Raw genomic sequence first — 19509 nt, 5'->3', positions numbered from 1 at the left:
AGCCGCTTCCTGCGCGCTTTAAAACAGAACAGAGCACAGTCAAGGCTTCTCTATTTGTTAATTGTTGCCTCGTTGCTTCGGTCGTTGTGAACACACTTGACCGAAACAAAACCAGGTAGAAAGAAGAACAATAAAAACGTGTGGTTCAAACAGTTGATAAATGGACGAGTACATGAAAGAGATGGATGGGTAAATGAATTGATGGAGAGGTTGTTGGACTGATAAATAGATGACCAGTTTAAATAGTGGAAAGATTAAGGGATGCAGAAATAAAAAATGAATGAAAGAATAACTGGATGAATGGAAAGATGGTTGGAAAGCTTGATGGAAGAATGGAGTGATGAGAGAATGAATGAAAAGATGGATGAAAAAACCACTTAAAGGATGGATGGACTAAATCGAGGTGGCGGTGGAGTGTGCACTTACATACAAAATTGCTTATACTATAGGCGACGTTTGGATAAAGAAAATCAATTTCTTTCAAAAATTGCATCGCAACCCCATAGTACTTTATGAAGCCGCATGGAATGCACATCTGGTTAGAGCCGCTGATTAAGTCCATGGTGATGATCTGATTGATCTGCTTAATTTAATTTGCTGCGATAATCTGCTACATGTAATCCACATCCAGCGTAACAGATGGTTGTGGCTTTCTAGAGCGACCAGGTGGGGGGAAGCACACTTGCATGATATAAAGTAGAATTAAGAGATGTTTGCAAGGGGGGGGGGGTGGGTCTTTCCTGGGCGTTTTGTATGGTTGTTCGTCTTGGATGGGAATCTGGTATCGAACAGTTTAGGCTTCAGGGATTTCAGACTCTGTGGAACAACGGTTTTTGATCTTGACTCGTTTCCGTACCTTGGTTTAACTAGCTTGGTTAATTCAAGCTAGACCAGCCTTACCCAAATAAGGAATTTCAAGTTGTTTGAGGTAGCGTAGGCTACTCATATTTAGCAGTGACTTCCCCATAGTGTGACAGACTGTTAGCATGGATTAATGCGTCTTCTACAAGAGCCGTTGACTTCTGAAATAGATCCTCGTCATGACGGCACCCCTTGGTTTCTAGGTGTCAATGACCAGAAAATGAGCTCCCGTAACTTAGAAGCCTAAATATTCCCGTTTTGCGTTTTAAACTAACTGAAGTGAATAGTCCAGCACACTATTAACGAAAAATCTCTCCCGCTGTCAAGTGCGTTGAATACACACGGACATGCTGCTGTTAGGAATATTCTAGACTAAACAATAGATTATCAACTTCCTTTTGAAATTAAAAGCACATGACTACCGTTTTCTATTTGCAGCCATTATTACGTTGCAGAGAAGCAACTCCTCAACTGGGACCTTTATTTCTCATTTATGCAAACGTTTCTCACAAAACGACCCTCGTGTCTTCCGATTTTTACTTTCATTAAAATTAGATGCTTATATTTACCTCTAGTATGTCTATTCCCTTCTCATGAAAGTCAAATTCATAAAGAGGAGATTACGCACTTTGACAGCCACATATTTCTCCATTCTACTGACATTTGTTTCTAGTTGCCTCTCTGGGATGACTTAATAAGAGCGATACGTCAGAGGAAGGCTGCTCTAAAATATCTACATCATTAAGTAATTCCAGACATACTCCGTTCGTGGAACCTTCACGCAGTTTTAACTTTTATCACCACTGGTGACTTAAAAGGAAGTAACTTAAAATGTATAATCATGTCCTTTCCTTTGACGTTCCTGCTTTACAAGTTCCGGTTTAATATGGAGCTTTTCCTGAATGATTATGAAATATCATTTCCTGGCGGAGATCGTGTTGAGGGTGAAAATTGTTAGACCGTGTGCAAAATTTTGTATCTTTCTGTTTTTTCTAGTTCTCCCCTTTTGCTTTTGTAACGTGCTTCACGTTCCTTTTGGCACAAAAACTCAGACTGAGCAGGCACAAAATTGTTCATGACCTATAATTGTGATCAACTTTAGGGTCTTGTCTTGTAAGTACGTTACACACCACCGTGTGGCGCGATCCTCGCAAATTTTGTTTTCCATTCACAAAATCCTACACAATAAATTTTGGTTCATGTCCATAATTTCCCCTCGATGTATTGAGTTTCCATTATCTATTTAATGATTCATATCAAGTAAAACGCAGCCATTACCATAAAATTCTACAATTTCTCCGACTTACGATGCAGGAAGATCACTAAGGGAAATTATTGCTGTTATAAATGTGTAACGAAAAATTTGTTCTAATGAAAAGTTATGTCTGCCCCATCTTTCTTAGATGCCAAAATGTGGTGATAATAAATGAAAATCCACAATGATTGCCATATTCTTCCTCTCTAAAGCGATTCGTTCAACTTGCTGAGAGAGAAACATCGTACGCATTAGGCATTCTGCAATAAGTTGAAACACTCAAATTTTTATTCTCTTGAATACATTCATATTTGAAGTTAACTGCGCCAATACGCTATCATTTCTTGTAGCTGACTTTTCCAAGTGTTTAATTCTTAGCCATCAAAAGAGAGTCAAATTAAGTTAACTATCGCCAGGCAAAAATGGAAAAGTCCAAAGTTATGTTCAGTTTTCATTTATGTTTAGAAATTTTTGTCCATTTGTTTGTTGTGAGCGCGTACGAAAAAACCACACCCGTTCACGAATCAATAGCAAATCGATCTGTAATATGACATGTGGCTTTCTAGAAATTTTCCATCGCGGCGAGAAATTTCATTTTTTGGTAGCCTAACTGCGCCACGTTTTGTCTTGAAAACAAAACAATACGCTTCACTTGCAATTATAATTTGATTAAGCATCAAATAGTTCTATTTTTCATCAATGAAAAATCTCCCCCATAGTCAAGTGCATTGGATAAGCAAGGCCTTACTACTGTTTTTAGTATATCCCAGAAGATAAAGTGAATTGCCAACTTCTTCTCGAAATTAGAAAACATGATCGTTGTTGACTATTTTCAGCGAATAACATTTCTTGGAAGCAGCACCTTAATCGAGATCTTGATCTGCTTTTTATGCAAAAATATCTGCTGAAACGACCCTCATGTCTCCGGGTTTTTACTCTTGGTAATATTAGCTGATAGTTACCTATAGCATGTCTATTTCGTCCTTTAAATTTAAAACTAGATTGGTTTAGTCTCGAAGATAATTTTCTGTTCTTTCTAACTTCTTTTTTGAGTGATTCTAGACATAACCCGTTATTGAAAACTTTACACACCGCGGCGACAAATCTTTTGTGTATTAAGTCATCTTCAACAAAGAAAGGTTTTCTTTTCGGACACCACCTGTGAAACCATTTCTAATTTCTAAAACTAAACAGAAACAGTTATGGTTTGGCTCCTTGAAAAATCTAACCCGAGAAGCTTGAGCCAAAGAATGGATTTACTTTTATCCTGAACAATGAAGTTAAACAAGTAGATATCCCCATGTTAGAGCTACCAATTGTCATACATCGTATATGTTGCATCTTCGTGTTTTTCCAAAGCCTTCTTTTTTGCTCTTGTAGCGTGCTCCACGTTGCTTTTTGACATACAATTCATGCTAGTTTGGCTAAGCGAGCTGAATAGTTTATATCCCATATCGATAAACTTGAGGGTCTTACCTTGTAAACTTTTTTCCGGTTTTTTTATCGCTTTGTGCTGTTTCGCTGCTTGTCCATAACAAAGACAGATAATTTCATTTCAATTTCACGAAAGCCGTTGATGGAGTTGAATTTGAATGAGTCAGTTAACGTCAGACGCAGCAGTTCCATCCTGAAAATTACAATTTCTCGGATTTTAAGGCGCATAATGATTCAGTAAGGCCATATTAATGACTTATCACACCGTTACATTTGGAAAAACGATTTCTAAACAAAGATTAATGTCTGCCCTATCTCTGTCAGGTGTCTCATTAAAGTTATAATGAACGTAAAAGAATCTTTTGCCAGCTTCCCAATTTCTGGAATAATTAGTTTAAGTCCTGATTGAGTTGTGCTTAAGAGCAAAAGTTGCCGTCATTAAGCATATTGCGATCAGTTGGCACACTCTCAAATCTTACTCGGTTGAAAGATTTCAAATATCTTAAGGTTAACGTAGACAATTTAAAGTTAATTGCAGCAGTTAATGGAATTTCTTTTGGCTGTCTATCAAACATTTTAAATTCAGAAGTGCCACACTCACTAAAGTGAGGCAACCTTTAATCTTTTATAAAATGACCGAGCAGGTATTAAACAGTCAAAAAAAGTATATTAAATTCTTATTTACTGCCTCGAAAATTTGAAATTATTTTTTCCCTCATCAAATTCCTACTTCAGCTTAAACTATGGTCCTCCCAGCGGACAAAGGGCGCACTAGCGTAGTCATGGATACCGACACCTACCGAGCTAAGATGTCTACGCTTATTGAGAACGGACAGTACCAACTCCTCCACAGAGATCCGAAAGACCGTCTGACCCGTAAGTTGTCCGAAAAGCTGCTTACCTTGAAGCGAAGCGGATATCAATCAGAGCTCGTTTACAACAAGATCAGACCCCGACACAAACAGCCGCCTAGAATCTTCGGTTTACCAAAGATCCATATGGTCGATGTACCGCTAAGACCTATCGTGTAGTGCGTAAACACCTTTGCATATAATTTATCTGCTTACTTAGCCAACATCTTGTCTCCTTTAACAGGAAAGTCAGAGTACACAGTGACCAATTCAGCCCACTTCGTATCCACCGTCAGCAATGAGACGATCTTAGACAACGAGATCATGGTATCTTTAAAGTAAAAATAAAGTTTATTGATCGTGACCCCTATTACTACACGCGCAGGGTCAAAGAGGCAATTCATATGAGGCTTCACCCTAACAACATCAACAGGGATAGTGGAATAGAAATTCCAGAAACGTGGATGCCCACGATCAAAAAACACAACAGCAGGAGAGCCGTGCGACAGCGGACCGCCGGGGAAGCAAATCACTGAGTGAACAGCAAGGATCGAAATGCACCAATCAGAGCTGTTGAAAAACAACTAATCACAGCAGAGAATCATGCTTTATAAGACCTTGTCGCCTAAAGAAGACTAGCAGTATGCAGTCGAAACGTCGCGATCTACATCACATGTGACTACATCGTGAGACAAACAGAAAACTTAGCTTTTATTTTATCTATTAAGTTCTTGACGCCATTCGACATCGTCTTTTTTTTTCTGGGTTTTGTGCGGCCTCCTTACAATTTCGTTCTTCATTCACAAAACTACGAACAGGTAATTTTAACACATGCACTGTGTCCATAAATTCCCCTTAATTATTAATTCAGTGGGAAATTTTGGGGTAAAACGCAGCACTTCTAGTTTCGAAATGGACAGTTTCTCAGGCTTTTAAAGACGTATGGCGATGTAAAGGGGGAAAATTATTGCCGCCAGGCACGTATACGAAAAAACATAACTTAAACGAAGACCTAGTTGCCAAATGTAGTGAAAGTAAAATCTCTTCCTTAATAACTGGTTCCACTTCCATCTGAATTGTGCAGTGGAAAAAAATACAGCAATCCTTAAGCACTTTGTTTAAACACTCAAAAGTACATTCGCTTCGATATATTCACATGTGTAGAAGCTTACAGCTACAATTTGAAGCTAACTGTACCAACTATCTAACACTTCTCCTGACTGACACATTCTGGTGTTTAAAAACCTAAGGATGTAAAGCTTTCATATATTACCTTAGAACGTTTGCTTCTTTGTTCATTTTTGCTGTAATTGTCGTATATCAGATAACCACACCAGTTTACGAATCAATGGTGAATTGATCTGTTAAACGCCACTCTAAAGATTTACATCCCAGCAGGAAATCAAACTCCTTTTGTAGCACCTTAATTGCACGACCTTATGTTTTGAAAAAAGTTCTGAGTCATAACGACATTTTGCATAAGCATCAAATAGTTCTTCTTTTTATCTAGTAAGGATATACACCACTTCCTACTGCACTTTAGACACATGACTATATTTATTTATAACAACTTTATTTAAATAATAACATATAACATATTATTATTGAAAAAGGGTTATAGAAGGGAGGAACTTAATCCTCATTGTAAACTATACCCCAGATATAAATATTTAAAACTATGCAATATACATATACATACTGAAACATTTTACATACATGCATATATCTATATCAATATAAAATCTAAGTAAAGAAGACATATCTAATATAAGAATTATGTTTGAAATGATAATTAAATGATGTGTAATACATAGAATAATTTAATTTTGTAATTATAGGCCTAGTAGAATAATGTTGATTTTAGAACTTTCTTAAAAGCATTCATTGAGTCAAGTTCAACAAGTGATGACGGTAAACTGTTCCACGTGTCAATATTTCTGTGTCAAAAAGAATACTTAAAGATATCTGTAGGGCAAAATGGTTTACAGAGTTTAACCTGATGACTTTTTCTTGATTGCCTGTTACTGAAGGATATGTAATCATTAGCGTTTACAGTGTCCTTTAATGAACTTAAAAAGCTGAACCAAACTAAGAAACTCTCTTCGCTGAACTAGCGTCGGTAGTTTCGAGGATTTCAGTCGGTCTTCATGAGGAGTGTCTTTACCAATGATTCATCTTATAACGTTCCTTTGCACGCATTCAAGTTTTTCAATCAAATGTGCTTGGTGAGGATTCCACGCTTGACAGGCGTACTCGAGTATTGGACGGATCATGGCTTTATAACCAGTAAAAAGAGCCTTAGAGTGAGATCCAAATGTCCGCTTGAGTAAGCCCAATAATCTGTTCGATCTTGCAACAACAGACAGTACGTGGGGTTTCCAAGATAAATCATCGGAAAGAACCACCCCAAGATGTTTGTGTGTTCGTAGATACTTGGGTGAGTAGTGTAGTAATAGTGTAGTTGCACGGAGAGGGAGTTCTAGACCTGGTAAACTTCATGGACTCGCATTTGTCAGCATTTGTTCCTAAAAGCCACGAGCCACACCAATCAGTGACTTTATATAGACTCTCCTGGGCAGTGATGGACGTTTCAGATGGAGGGCAGTAATTATAGATTAACATATCATCAGCAAACATGTCTGCAGGACTTGATAAAAATTCAGGGATGTCATTGACCTACAGGATAAATCACAGGGGGGGGGGGGGGGGGCAAGAATGCTCCCCTGTGGAACACCAGATATGACAGGCGCCTTGTCAGATTGGCAGCCCCCGATTACAACACGTTGAGATCGACCAAGGAGAAAATTGGATAGCCAGGAAAGTAGAGAGCCGATAAGGCAAAGCGTTCTAGTTTGAGTAGAAGACGGTCGTGAGGAACTGAGCCGAAGGCCTTTTCAAAGTCCAGAAATATTACATCGTAGAGAGGCGTTTATCTAATGCTTTAGCCCATTCATAGAAAAGGTGTATAACTGAGAGGTACAGGAGAAGCCAGGACGAAAGCCATACTGATGACTACTAAGTAGATTATTTGATTCAATAAATCGAAAAATGCGATTGTATATCAGTCTTTCCAGGGTCTTTACAGGCAGACTCGTAAGAGAGATAGGACGATAACTATTGACGAGATCTTTTTGGCCCTTTTAGAAAATTGGAGTGACGTGAGCAGATTCCATTCCACAGTCAAGGTGCCAGATTGGAGTAGAAAGTTAAATAAATTTGTCAAGGACTATGATATAGCTGTGCAGCCTCGCGAAGCATACGTGCTGATGTCTCATCCGGACCGTGAGCTTTTATAACGTTTAAACCAATGAGCAATTTCTCGACCTCAGATTTAGAGCAAAGTAGACTTGAAATAACTTGATCAGTAAAGGGTTGAAGATCGTCACGTAACTTCTAAGGAATACCAGGACTCTCTGTAAAAAGCGATGAGAAGAAGTTGTTGAATAGCTGTGATTTACCGAGGCTGTTTGAAGCCTTTTGGTTCTCCAGAAATACTTCAGGTGGAATAGATCGTGATTTCGTCTTAGATTTTATGAAAGTCCAGAAACGTTTAGGATTACTACTGTTTTGAAGAGACTGAACATGGTGCCAATAGCTCTTTTTTTTTCAGATTTGACCTTGTTTCTGCACTGCTTATATTTTTCCCAGTCAGATTGAATTTGAGACGATTTAGCTTTTTTCCATAAGCGTTTCCGTTTGTGAAAAAGGCGACGAATTGCAGATGTTATCCAAGCAACGTTTCTTTTTCTTTTCAAATGATGTGTATTGATGTTTTTCTTAACAGCAGCAAAGCACAATTCTTTCCATTTATTCCACATTTGTTCAACATTGTTCTCTAATAAATATATGACTTTCGTATATTCTTAACCGATTGTTCTCTAAGAATATATTGTCCCATGGGGCATTGGAAAGATCAGAGCGAAACCCTTCCCAATTTGCCTTTTTGTAATTGTAAACGATCTTTGGAGCTTGATGTGGACGGGAAATAAAGACATTAAAATATTGCTCTTTTCCAATGAGCTAGACGGTCATTGTTGAATATTTTCAGCCATTATTACGTTGCAGGGAGGCCACTTCTCAATTGATATTTTAGTGTGTAATTTGTGCAGATATCTCTACCCAAAGGACTCATATTCTTCGATTTGTTCTCGTACTGAAATAAGATGCCTACACATACTTATACTACATCGATGTTTTTCCTTTAAAATCTAAAACTAGATAAGCTTAATAATGAAATTTTTGTTCGTTTGAATTCTTTCTCTTTTGTAAGATGAGTTCATAAAGAGGAAATTACGTAGTTCCACAGCCTCGCATCTCTCTATTCTTCTGCCACTTACTTTCAGTCGCCTCTCAGAATGATTTGATGCATTCCGGGAAAGGAAGGTCTGTCTACAATTGCAAAAGTGATACCTTTCATGGTTAAGTAGTTCAGACATGAACCGTTCTTGATACTTTCACCCAGTCGAAACTTTTATCACCTCTCCTTGATTTAAAGGGAGGTACAATGGAGTGAATGATTTAAGAATTTTTTCATGCTTAGCGTGCGTATATCGAGTTAGGGATGCACTTGGGAAGTTTGGAGAGCACAAAAAATGCGTAAGAGTAGCTCGAGGCGCAGCCGAGAGCAACTCTAAACATTAGCAAAATTGGCAAAATTTGCTGCAGCTGGTCTTCCGACAAATTTGCGAAACGTGCAACTTGCGAGTTTTCTTCGGCTTTATTTTTGTTGCTTGTTGGATCAGGACCTAAAAGGTCAATGCCGGTTGAAAAATTGGGCAGTTATTCGCTGGTTTCTTCCATATTTCAAAGAGAAGGAAAACTGCACTGCAGCTTAACAGGACGGAAACTCTGAAGCCAGGTAGAAAAAATCACGTCATCTTATTTACACACGGGCGTACGTAACTAAAGATTTTGTTCATAGCGGCTCAATTGGACTTATATAGGGCAAGCACGCACGCTATGTTATAAAAAGTTCTTTTCTTTATTTAGAACCTCAACCAATTTTGGTTTAATACCGAGCTTTCCATGAACGATTGTAAAAGTTGACGATCGAATTTTGCAACATTTTCAAATTGCAGCTGTACTACATTTTGACTTCATGTTCAATGAAAGCCTTTCAAGAAATGAAATTTTAAAAAAAGCAGTCATCGCCAAAGGTTACGGTTCTAACTTAGAAATTACATTCTCTCTGACTTAAGGCGCATAGTAATTCAATTGGCCCATATTAATGACTTACAACAGAGTTGCATCTGGAGAAATTATTTTTCAACAAAAGGTATTTCTGCCTTATCTATCTTAGATGCTTCAAATGTAGTAAATATCGGTCTCTCACGTGATCAATGCGTAAGCGCAGTTTTAACAACCACGTGCGAGCAGGCTTTGCCATAGCGCGATGCACAGCCCGCATGCGCAATATCAATAGAAGGCACTGTTCCTAAGAGAGGATGCGTCCAAAGTACTTATAATTTACCAACAACGTTTTCTTGTCCTCTTAAAACTGGTACTCGTGTTTCTCAGTTCTGTATTTGTCATCTCTCGTGAGGTGACATAAAAACAAACGGCAATGCTTCATACCCTAAAACTAGTACTCGTGTTTCTCATTTCTGTATTTGTCATCTCTCATGAGGTGACATAAAAACAAACGACAATACTAGTTATCTTGCATAAACCATTTGGATTCCATGTATTTCAAAAACAATTAGACCTATCCAAAGCTGTCTCTGTAAGCAACCACAACAGTTAGAAATAAACAATTCGCGTTAATGATTGTTTTTTACAAGTTATTCCAAGTTACACTTTGCTAGTGGGGCTTCCTGAGGGTAACAAGAGTTGCTAAACGCGTGTTTGTTGGGGAAAGATTCACAAGCTGGAAAATGAATTCAATGAATCACAACAATAGCTGCAAGCTAGTTGATTTTCATCAAACTTGCCCGCTCCTAGAGCTCCAAAAGCTTGAATCAGAAATCCCCTTTATTGCTCGCTGGTCTAGAAGAGGAAATTTCGTGAATCATGTTTCAATTTTTTTGTTGTCAACCGTTAAGAGATTCATCCACCATGCTGACATTGGGGCTTCAAAAATCCCTTCAGTTGTAGCATCAGTGAGCTCACTCGCATAGTTGCCATTTTTAAACCTTAAGCTAGCAGAACTTCTTCCCTTCCCGCTCGATAAGAGTTAGTCAAAGATATTGATGCGACGGTAAAAAACGGGGAAAAAAACGGTAAAAATTAACACAAATGTTTTACGTAGCTTTTTTTCCCGGTCCGTGATTTAAATTATCTAAACCTCAAACTCTCCCCTTTTTCATGGCTTTGGCAATAAATCAGAAGGGAACATGACTTGGTCCGCAAATTTTCGATACGGAACTTAAACTCGGCTTGTTAAAGATATTTGCACACCATATGTTTAAGATTGGGGAAAAAAAGCGTTCAACGATAAACACAGGACACCGTATGAAATCAAGTCCAATATAAAAATGCTGCATTTAAATCGATCGCATGGCGCCATGACACTGCCATATAGTAAGCATGCAAATTGTCTTACCTCGTTGAGAAACTTTAAGAACTTAAAGAAAACAGATGAAAATGTTACTTGGTCCTAAAAAATTTGTCTGGCTAAGGGATCAATAGTAAATTACTCTACGTTTCAAATTGACCCAAGAAAATTTCATACAGCTTTAGCCTTTGTTATTTTTATACTTTTCAAAGAAGCTCTCCAAAAAGTTAAACGCCTAGTAGTTTCATCCACAAGAAATCCACGTCTATTAGTGGAGTTAGTTGTAAAGTATTTCCGTAAGCATCCGAAGATATGAATGTATTCAAGCGATTAAAGTTCTGAGTATTTATCTTAACCCCTAGCAGTGTACCTTATGACTGCGGTCTTTTACGCTCATTTGGGAATTAACTTAGTTGCTTTGGGAAAAGGAAGCATACAAATTCCACGTATATTATTTACTTTTATCATTTAGTAGCGACAGGGAGATGAGGTAAACATGAGTCTTCCTTAAAGACATATATTTCAAACATAACGGTGAGAGAGTCATTGATATGACCCCATGGGATAACCATGCGCCAAAACGTCGGAAAACTGCCATTTCCAACATAGAAAAGCTGCGTTTTACCGAATGTGTCCCAATGAATCAACGTTTAAAATTCAATATATTGAGGGGCATTCATGAACGTGAGCTGAAACAACCTGCCCAGGATTTTCGTAGTTGAAAACGAGATTTTCACACAGACAAACACATACAAGGTAAGATTTCTGACCTAAATGTGGGTAATTGCGCTTGTGGCCGGGTTGCTGATAAAAAAATGATTCTTCATGCCGACACAATGTGAGGCAAATAGTAAAAGGGGAAATTAATTATTTACATTTATGAATTTAGGAAGATAGAGTTCATACAATCCTGTATATCAATTTGTTTTTCACCGCGTAACTAAGTGTAAGAAACAACTTCTTAAATAAGTCGAACAGAAATTCATTTGACTTAAAGGCTCTCTAGGAAAGGAAAGTTATTATTTGACTCCAGCTACTCGAGTTAGATTTGGTATGGACTAGATCAATTGCCATTTCATGTTGGTCGTAGAAAAGCCTTACGGCTTGACAGATAGTGTCAATAACGAAAAAGCTTCTTTATTCAAGAATTTTCTTCCTTCTGCAGATCTCGTAAAAGATCATCTTCCAAAAAGAAATACATCAGCTTTTAATTTACAAATATAACCAAACATCATTCTATCTTTCTATTGGTGAGGTGCGTAAGACGTTTCATACTGAATCTACTGTTTTTGTAAACACAGATTTCTGTATTTGCCTATTTTAGGCCTTATTGATGTGGCATTTTTTGCAATCTATAGAGAGTTCTTGTTTCTTAACTTAGAACGTGATTCTATGAATGAAACATGTTTTTAAAACAAAAAGTGGGTTGCCCCCTAATTTGGTATTGATATAAATAATGTTCAACGATGATCAAAGAAAGCCGATGGTAAGTTTGAGAGTAACGGCGAGAAAGGGCAGACTTATGACCAGTTCCAAGGTATCTGTTGTTTTAGGACTAAGAAAGAGCGGCTGAAAATGATTTCAAGGTACCTTTTGCAGATTTGTTTGAACAAAGATATAAAAATTAAAAGGATGTCATCTTCCAGATCAGAACTAAGCTTAATGTTATGCGCCCTTGGCGCTATCAGCAACGTGCCCATGGTATGAAACATGTTTTTCTTGTCCCAACTCTATTATGAGTAAGAAAAAATTATCCTGATATGCACGTTGAGAGAGTTTTGCGGAAAGGGGAATTCTCTTCTTTCACTTATGAATCTAACTAAATTTTTTTTTATTATAATCAAACTCTTAACGCTGTCTCAAATCTGGTGAATCATACTAGATTTGAATTGCTTTTTTGCTAAGACACAACTTACGCCGTGACGCTACCACATGCCTTGCCCGTAAAATGTCCTGCTGCGATGAGGTAATTTTAAAACCCGCCTCTCAAACATTGTGCAGAAGTGTGGTTGTACATAAAAATATAAAATTACCTAAAGGTTTAAGTTTTAATTTGTTTTTATAATCATCAAACTCTTAACTCTGTCTGAAGTCTGGTGGATTATACTAGATTTGAATCACTTTTTTGCCGAGACAAAAGGGGAATTCTCTTCTTTCACTTATGAATCTAACTTAATTTGTTTTTATTATGATCAAACTCTTAATGCTGTCTCAAATCTGGTGGATCATACTAGATTTGAATTGCTTTTTTGCTGAGACATAACTTACGCCGTGACGCTACCACATGCCTTGCCCGTAAAATGTCCTGCTGCGACGAGGCAATTTTAAAAGCCACCTCTCAAAAGTTTTGTAGAAGTGTGGTTGTACATAAAAATGTAAAATTATCTTAAGGTTTAAGGAAGTAAATAACAACATCATAAAGCTGCGGACTTAAACATTTTTGCCAGATCAAGCCCACAGAAAAAAAATGTTATTAAGGTGAGGTTTCTTAAGAATAACTGACGTGTAAAAATGGAGGGCAATTCGTCCAAGCATTCTGCGTTTATCTACATGACAGGATATCGATTGTTTAGCTTTGTTAAGCTTTAGAAGTTTAAGCTCCACATTAAAAGTGAAGTTTTTGATGAGATAGACCATTATCAAGACTGGACGAAGGTGAGAATGCGTTGGGAGTTACACTTCGCTCGGGAATATGCATGTAGCTTTACCATGTGTAAAAACACAATATTATCTTTGCTTAGTCGTGGCATTACCAAACGAAATTGAAAAATGAAAAATCCATGGAGACTTTTTGCAAAAATGAGAGTCCCTCAATCTCTCTCTATCCACTTTTTAAAAACATTTATTATAACGTTGTATTCCTGTATTTGCTTTAGAAGCTATGACGTAATTTTTTAATTCACAGCATTTGGAAAGAGCAAAATTGCAACGTATTTCAACTTTTAGTCCCAGTTACGATTGTTATATAAAGTTTCCCATCTGTCGATTTCTTTCTATCCATCTATTCAATGATTCACTTCCGGTAAATTCACTTTAATCAATCCATCCTTGCATCCATTTATCCATTCATCCACCCTTTTTTTCTATACACCATCTATTTATTTATACATCCGATATATTCATGAATCCTTTCGCTCCTCTATCTATTCGTTAATTTATTTTTCTTTTCTTGTCCTTCTTACTGCATTTCTTCTTTTTCTCTTTTTTTCCTTTTAGCCGTCTGTACGACGGGTACACTTAAGAAAAGTTGGCTGATTTAAGCGTTTATCTTACTTGAATTTCTTTTTTTGTCAACAGATAAGAACATGCTTCCTCTTATTCCCTACTCGCTTCTTTTCATTTGCGTGTTAACCTGGAATAATTACGCTGGTTCTTCAATTACAGGTGTGCCTGTTTTTCTGCGTTACTTTTTCGATATCGATGGCATTTTTCGTTACCAAGAGAAAAATTGATAAGGCTATAGAATATCAGGGGAGTTCCAACGTGAAAGAAGATTCTCCATATTTGAAATTTTGACAACCCACAAAGGCGAAAACTTCCTCCATTTTCACGTGAGCGTCAAACTATCCCTGCGGAACCACAGAGTAAGACGCAAGAGGATTAGCTACAAGTAGCGAACAAAGTTGCGACCCTCTAAAATCACATTTCTCCCTTTGAGTCGTTTTCTATAAGTTGAGATAAAAGCAAATGTTCCCCCAAAATATTCAAAGTAACAAAATGAACTTTCGAACACACGATCATCTCGGACTTTTAGCGTCGTCTAGTTTCATTTTTTTCTCATGTTCCTAAAAATTCGTTCCGCGTGTTAACCTGCACCCATTATCTAGCTGTATGTGGTGAAAATTAAAGAGCTTTTTTAAAACGAAACTACCCCAAAATGTTTTCGAGAGAATTTGTCCCTAAGAATTTGTCCCTAAGGTGACGCCGAAAAAATGCATAAAGATAATATAACCTGAGTGTTGTTAACATCAAACGCACCGATAAGAGGAAGATTATACGTCACATCAAACAAATTCCCCCACAAAATATCCATGGGGTAAATATAAGGCCAGCAATTAATAGCTCTTAGGTGAATACTGACTCCGAAAACAATCTCAAACGTAAAAAGAAGGATTATTCACGTTTTCTTCTTTTTTTTTTTTCCTTTTTTCTTTGAAAGGAATCCAAATACTGTACTATCTATAAATACTTCTTTTCCTTCAGATCCTACAGGTGTCACAGCGCCTCCAGATCCTAAAACTACCATAACTATTCCAGGTAACACATCTTTTGCAGAGGCCCCATGGAGGATACTGAGCCTAATTTACATATTACAAATACATAAATCGTTTTCTATCTACCTTTTTTTGAGGGCAAAGCAGGCCATTCATGTATCTGTGAATGTTAACAAATGCATTCGCTCTATGTTCTTCAGCACTGCTTCTTTTAACTTCAAGGCAATGTTATGATCTACCATTACTGAGTTGGTGGCATAGTGTCATGAATTTATTCCATTCCAGCTCCACCAAAAATATTGATGCCAGCAGTTGTGCGAGCCTTTGCAGGCGACAAAGTGACATGTTCAGTGACGGGGAGTGTTCCTATACATACAGCGATACTGAAAAACTCAATAGTATTGGTAAACACAACGAGCATAGCAACTATTGAGCTCCATGAGGAAGGAAACTACAACTGTGTTGCCACAAGCAAGTATGGAACTGATGAGCAGATGTTCTCTGTGATACTTTTAGGTAGGTTTCAAACAGATGACGAAAACCCTTCACCTCACATCACTTTAGATATGAGACTGCCCTAGAAAGAAAATAACCTAAATTACATTTGGCGTTTCAAAAACCTTCAATTACAGTCAAAAGTAAAAGTCTTGGCAAGTGTCGTACCCATCTCATGTTCAAAGCCATATAACATTCAAAGCAAAATAATTAAATTATTTCCAAAACCGCGGTCACTCCAAAAAATGTAAGCCCCATGTTTTTTACAGCAAGGTTACAGAACATTTCTCGTTTTTTTTTTTTTTGTTTTTTGTCTGGTATTTTTATTATTCAGCAAAGGCAAGTGTCCAGCACTGAAAGTTTTTATGTTCTACAACTGCTGAATTTCTTTCTGGTTGTGTTATTTTTCCTTGTTTTATATCTTTCGATACCTCGACCGGTAATAAGAATACTCTACAAAAACACAGTTCAAACTTAACTGCTCCATGTCCAGCATGGCTGTGGTACATGACACGGAAAAGTTTCTGATAGTAATGTTTACATTTCTTTTTTTTTTTCTTCTTCAAGTATCGTCAGCAGCCTATTGAACATATCTAACGCATTTATGTTTTATTTTCTTTTAATATGTATATAGATTGTGGTTCTTTGAAAAATAACTCACTGCAGAGTCCTGGATATCCAAATGAGTATCAAAGTAATCTGGATTGTATATGGCAGGTTACCATTCCTCACGGCATGGCTATGCGGATTCACTTCTATGATTTTGAGTTGGAGGGCGATCTATGTCGGTATGTAACAAAGCTAAAAGAGCTATTCTCTCTTTAATTGTAGACTACTTCGCACAATTGTGTTTCAGCTCAGCATTCATTCATCATTACTAGAGTTGTGCCCACTATACAATCTGATCGCAGGTGCTTAAAGAAGCATAACCTGTGGTGGACCGACACATGGTTCTGACGTCACAACCAGATTTCCTCGTCCTCATTCGATATCAACGTCTTTTGAGATATGGAGTCTCATACACGCTAAGCGACTTACTTTGAGAATTCTCCGTTTCGAAGTGATGGCCATAGGATGCAAAAAAAGAACAAAAACAAAACATGCGCAATCATGTCTGTTAATCAGTCTTTACAGATAAGTTGTAAAATTTAAGGTTACTTCATTAATGTGAATACCTTAAGGTTTCTCTATTTCACAGGTATGACTATGTGGAAATTTCCAACGAGAATAATATAAATTTTGGAAAATACTGTGGAACGCAGACTGGAAAAACAATTGAAATAACTGGGGAATACGCCGTGATAAAATTCCATTCAGACTCAGCAGATCAGGAGAAAGGATTTTCCTTGTTCTTCACTGCTGTTTTACCAAGTACGTGCCATTGGCATTTATCTTTTATAGCTCAAATGGCAAAAATATCTATTATAACTCGTTAATATGACTACCTGAACTTTGGAGCGTGCTAACTAATAAATTTAATAATAATAATAATAATAATAATAATAAATAACAAACGATGCTGGATATCCTGCATGTCAAGGACGTGAGAGTAATCAAAGAGTTCAGCAGTTCAAATGTACTCCTTTGTTTATAAGATTCTACACACGCTCTCATAGGTCGATAGGTGTTTGGATGAGTGTGTGTAAAAACAGATGTAACTTCATGCCTGCCCTGGCTGAGTTTGGTATATCCCCACCTTTTCATGTTTCTCACTTTGTATATCTCCAAAAACAAATATACCCCAGGTTTTGGACTCAGCTTAATGTTCTGCACTAAAAGACTCTAAGTAATTTTCACTGAAAGGTCCTCCTGTCATATCGATGCCTGTTGTGGAGCGTGCCTTCGTGAGCGAAGAAATGACATGTTCAGCGACAGGAAGTCCTCCTATACACATAGCAATATTAAAGGACTCAACAGTATTGGTAAATACTACAAACTTAGCCACGGTTCGCTTCCGTGAAGAAGGAAACTATTCCTGTGTGGCCACCAGCAAGTATGGGACTGATGTGCAGGAGATAGTAGTGATACTTCCAGGTGAGCCTGAAGCCAATAACCACGATCACTAGTTCATATTCATTTAGGTAATACAGAAACTAGTATAGAGCACCAAGTTTTCTTACTTGCACTTTACTGGCGTTTAGTTTACGACAGTGCTTACAGCAACTTTTGCTAAAATTAATAGATAAACCCTATATGCTGTTGAAGTCCTAAATGTAATAACTGTCCTAAATGTAATAAAGTCCTAAATGTAATAACATTTGGTCCTAAATGTAATAAAGTCCTAAATGTAATAACATTTAGTCCTAAATGTAATAAGCCTCTTATGCAATCGTTTAACTCCTGCAGTGCATTGTTGTTATGGCGGACATCCACATTGATATGTTAGTGACAGCTGTTGCTCCAAAAATCCGCTGACCAGTATACATGTCAAATTATGCGCCCGCTGATATCAATATCAGCGTCTTTTTACTTGCTAGACATAAGAAATATCAGCAGTCGAAGTATGGTCCTTATAGCGGTTTATTGATCGAGTTGAAGAAAATCATTTCCAGCCCAAAGTGGGCTAGTGCTTGGCTGGAAGCTCGATAGGATGGAATCGATTGGTACGTAACCATTAAGACTTTTTGGAAAAGAAATTTACTACAATTGATGATGAACTAGCATGCTATTGTTGATGTTATCGTTCGTGTTAAAGTCTTTAGAAGTGACGCACCATTTTAGAGCAGTTTGAATGATTTCGCTGTGTCACATTTCAATCCAAAAGAAAATTATTATTATCAGTAGCGTTATTGAAATTTTGCACATCAATGTTATTCAGTGTCAATTGATTCTAATGAAGCATTTGAGTTCATTTTTAAGAATGACTATCCTGATTTATTCAATTTTGAACCTGGGGTGTTGCATTTCCAGCCCTCGATGGCTTTACTCCACCTCAGTAATCAGTTCATGTACCATATGACTATAAGTGGAAACTGTTGAGCTTTCTTTTTTCATTCATCTATTTATCTATTCATTTTCTCCCCTCACGGAGGGGAGAAGAGGTGAAGACAAAAAATGAAATATAAACTTGAGATCAACTTTAAAATGTATGTTTTCCTAATATTTCGGTTCGGGAACTGATGAACCCGTCATAAGGGGCTAAAGGAAAAAAATAAATGGTTCATTAGACCGCCAACTGACCATCATGTGTTGAATGGTGTAGCTCAATGGTTCAATTTGACTCTTGCGTGGAAAAAAGGCAACATGTCGAGACCTGTGATCGTGAAATGGGATAACATATCATTGGTCAGTCGATATCTTGCTCTGCAAGTCACATTATCATATAGCTAGCAGCGCACGCGGGCAAGATGAAGTGAATCCTGTGTTCTGATTGGCTACCTGAGCGGGCATGATGGGCCCACCCTCGCCCGTTCGGGATCCCCCGTATTGATCCCACGCAAGAAAACTTACAAAGTTCGTAACTTTTGGACAATGTTTTCATATATACATAGAAAAAATAAACGACCCTCTTGGGTTTATTGTGCTGCAAACACAGTTGGCTTTCACTATCGGCTCTCGAAATAAACAGGCCATTCTTGATTCTTATCAAAGCGAAATCTTTTGCTATACAATGAATCCTTTAATGATTAAGCCAAGAGAATATAAACTCTCTTGTATGGTCAAGATTACTGGATATTAGCCTCGTTCTTTTTCTACTTTTTTATGGATCGTGACTTCGTCTCAGTCCAAGAACTCGGCCAATATATAGCCATTTTGACCTCACTTTCGGTCAAAAACGCACATGAATATATTTTATGCAAACCCGTACAAATCTGGCAAGGGAAGACAGTACAAAAAATGCCCTTCTGAGCCCAAAATTTGTCTAACGTATAAGTCGGTGGACTTCTTTTTCCTTGTAACTTGGTT

The 19509-nt window shown here is 37.5% G+C and overlaps 2 protein-coding genes across 3 annotated transcripts; both read left to right on the top strand.

Annotated features, from left to right (window-relative positions):
• Positions 1 to 13264: 13264 nt before the first annotated feature.
• On the top strand, positions 13265 to 15776 carry LOC149048665 (uncharacterized). Of its 2 annotated transcripts, XM_089201378.1 has the most exons (4): positions 13265 to 13372; positions 14192 to 14278; positions 15098 to 15151; positions 15394 to 15776. In XM_089201378.1, the coding sequence occupies exons 2-4, from the start codon at positions 14200 to 14202 to the stop codon at positions 15687 to 15689; spliced, it is 429 nt and encodes a 142-aa protein (XP_089057504.1). In that variant the 5' UTR covers positions 13265 to 13372; positions 14192 to 14199; the 3' UTR covers positions 15690 to 15776. The 2 variants fall into 2 exon arrangements, with proteins under 2 accessions (XP_089057504.1, XP_089057503.1); XM_089201377.1 differs by lacking the exon at positions 13265 to 13372 and having other exon boundaries at positions 14063 to 14278.
• A 323-nt stretch (positions 15777 to 16099) lies between these two features.
• LOC149048664 (CUB and peptidase domain-containing protein 2-like) lies at positions 16100 to 17669 on the top strand. Its single transcript, XM_089199517.1, has 3 exons — positions 16100 to 16391; positions 16802 to 16974; positions 17407 to 17669. Exons 1-3 carry the CDS (start codon positions 16228 to 16230, stop codon positions 17667 to 17669), a joined length of 600 nt encoding a protein of 199 aa, XP_089055643.1. The 5' UTR covers positions 16100 to 16227.
• Positions 17670 to 19509: the final 1840 nt, after the last annotated feature.

Source organism: Pocillopora damicornis, chromosome 3, assembly GCF_964200805.1.
Source record: "Pocillopora damicornis chromosome 3, jaPocDami1.2, whole genome shotgun sequence".
NCBI classification, from domain to species: domain Eukaryota; kingdom Metazoa; phylum Cnidaria; class Anthozoa; order Scleractinia; family Pocilloporidae; genus Pocillopora; species Pocillopora damicornis.
This window is presented reverse-complemented; position numbering and strand designations above follow the sequence as displayed.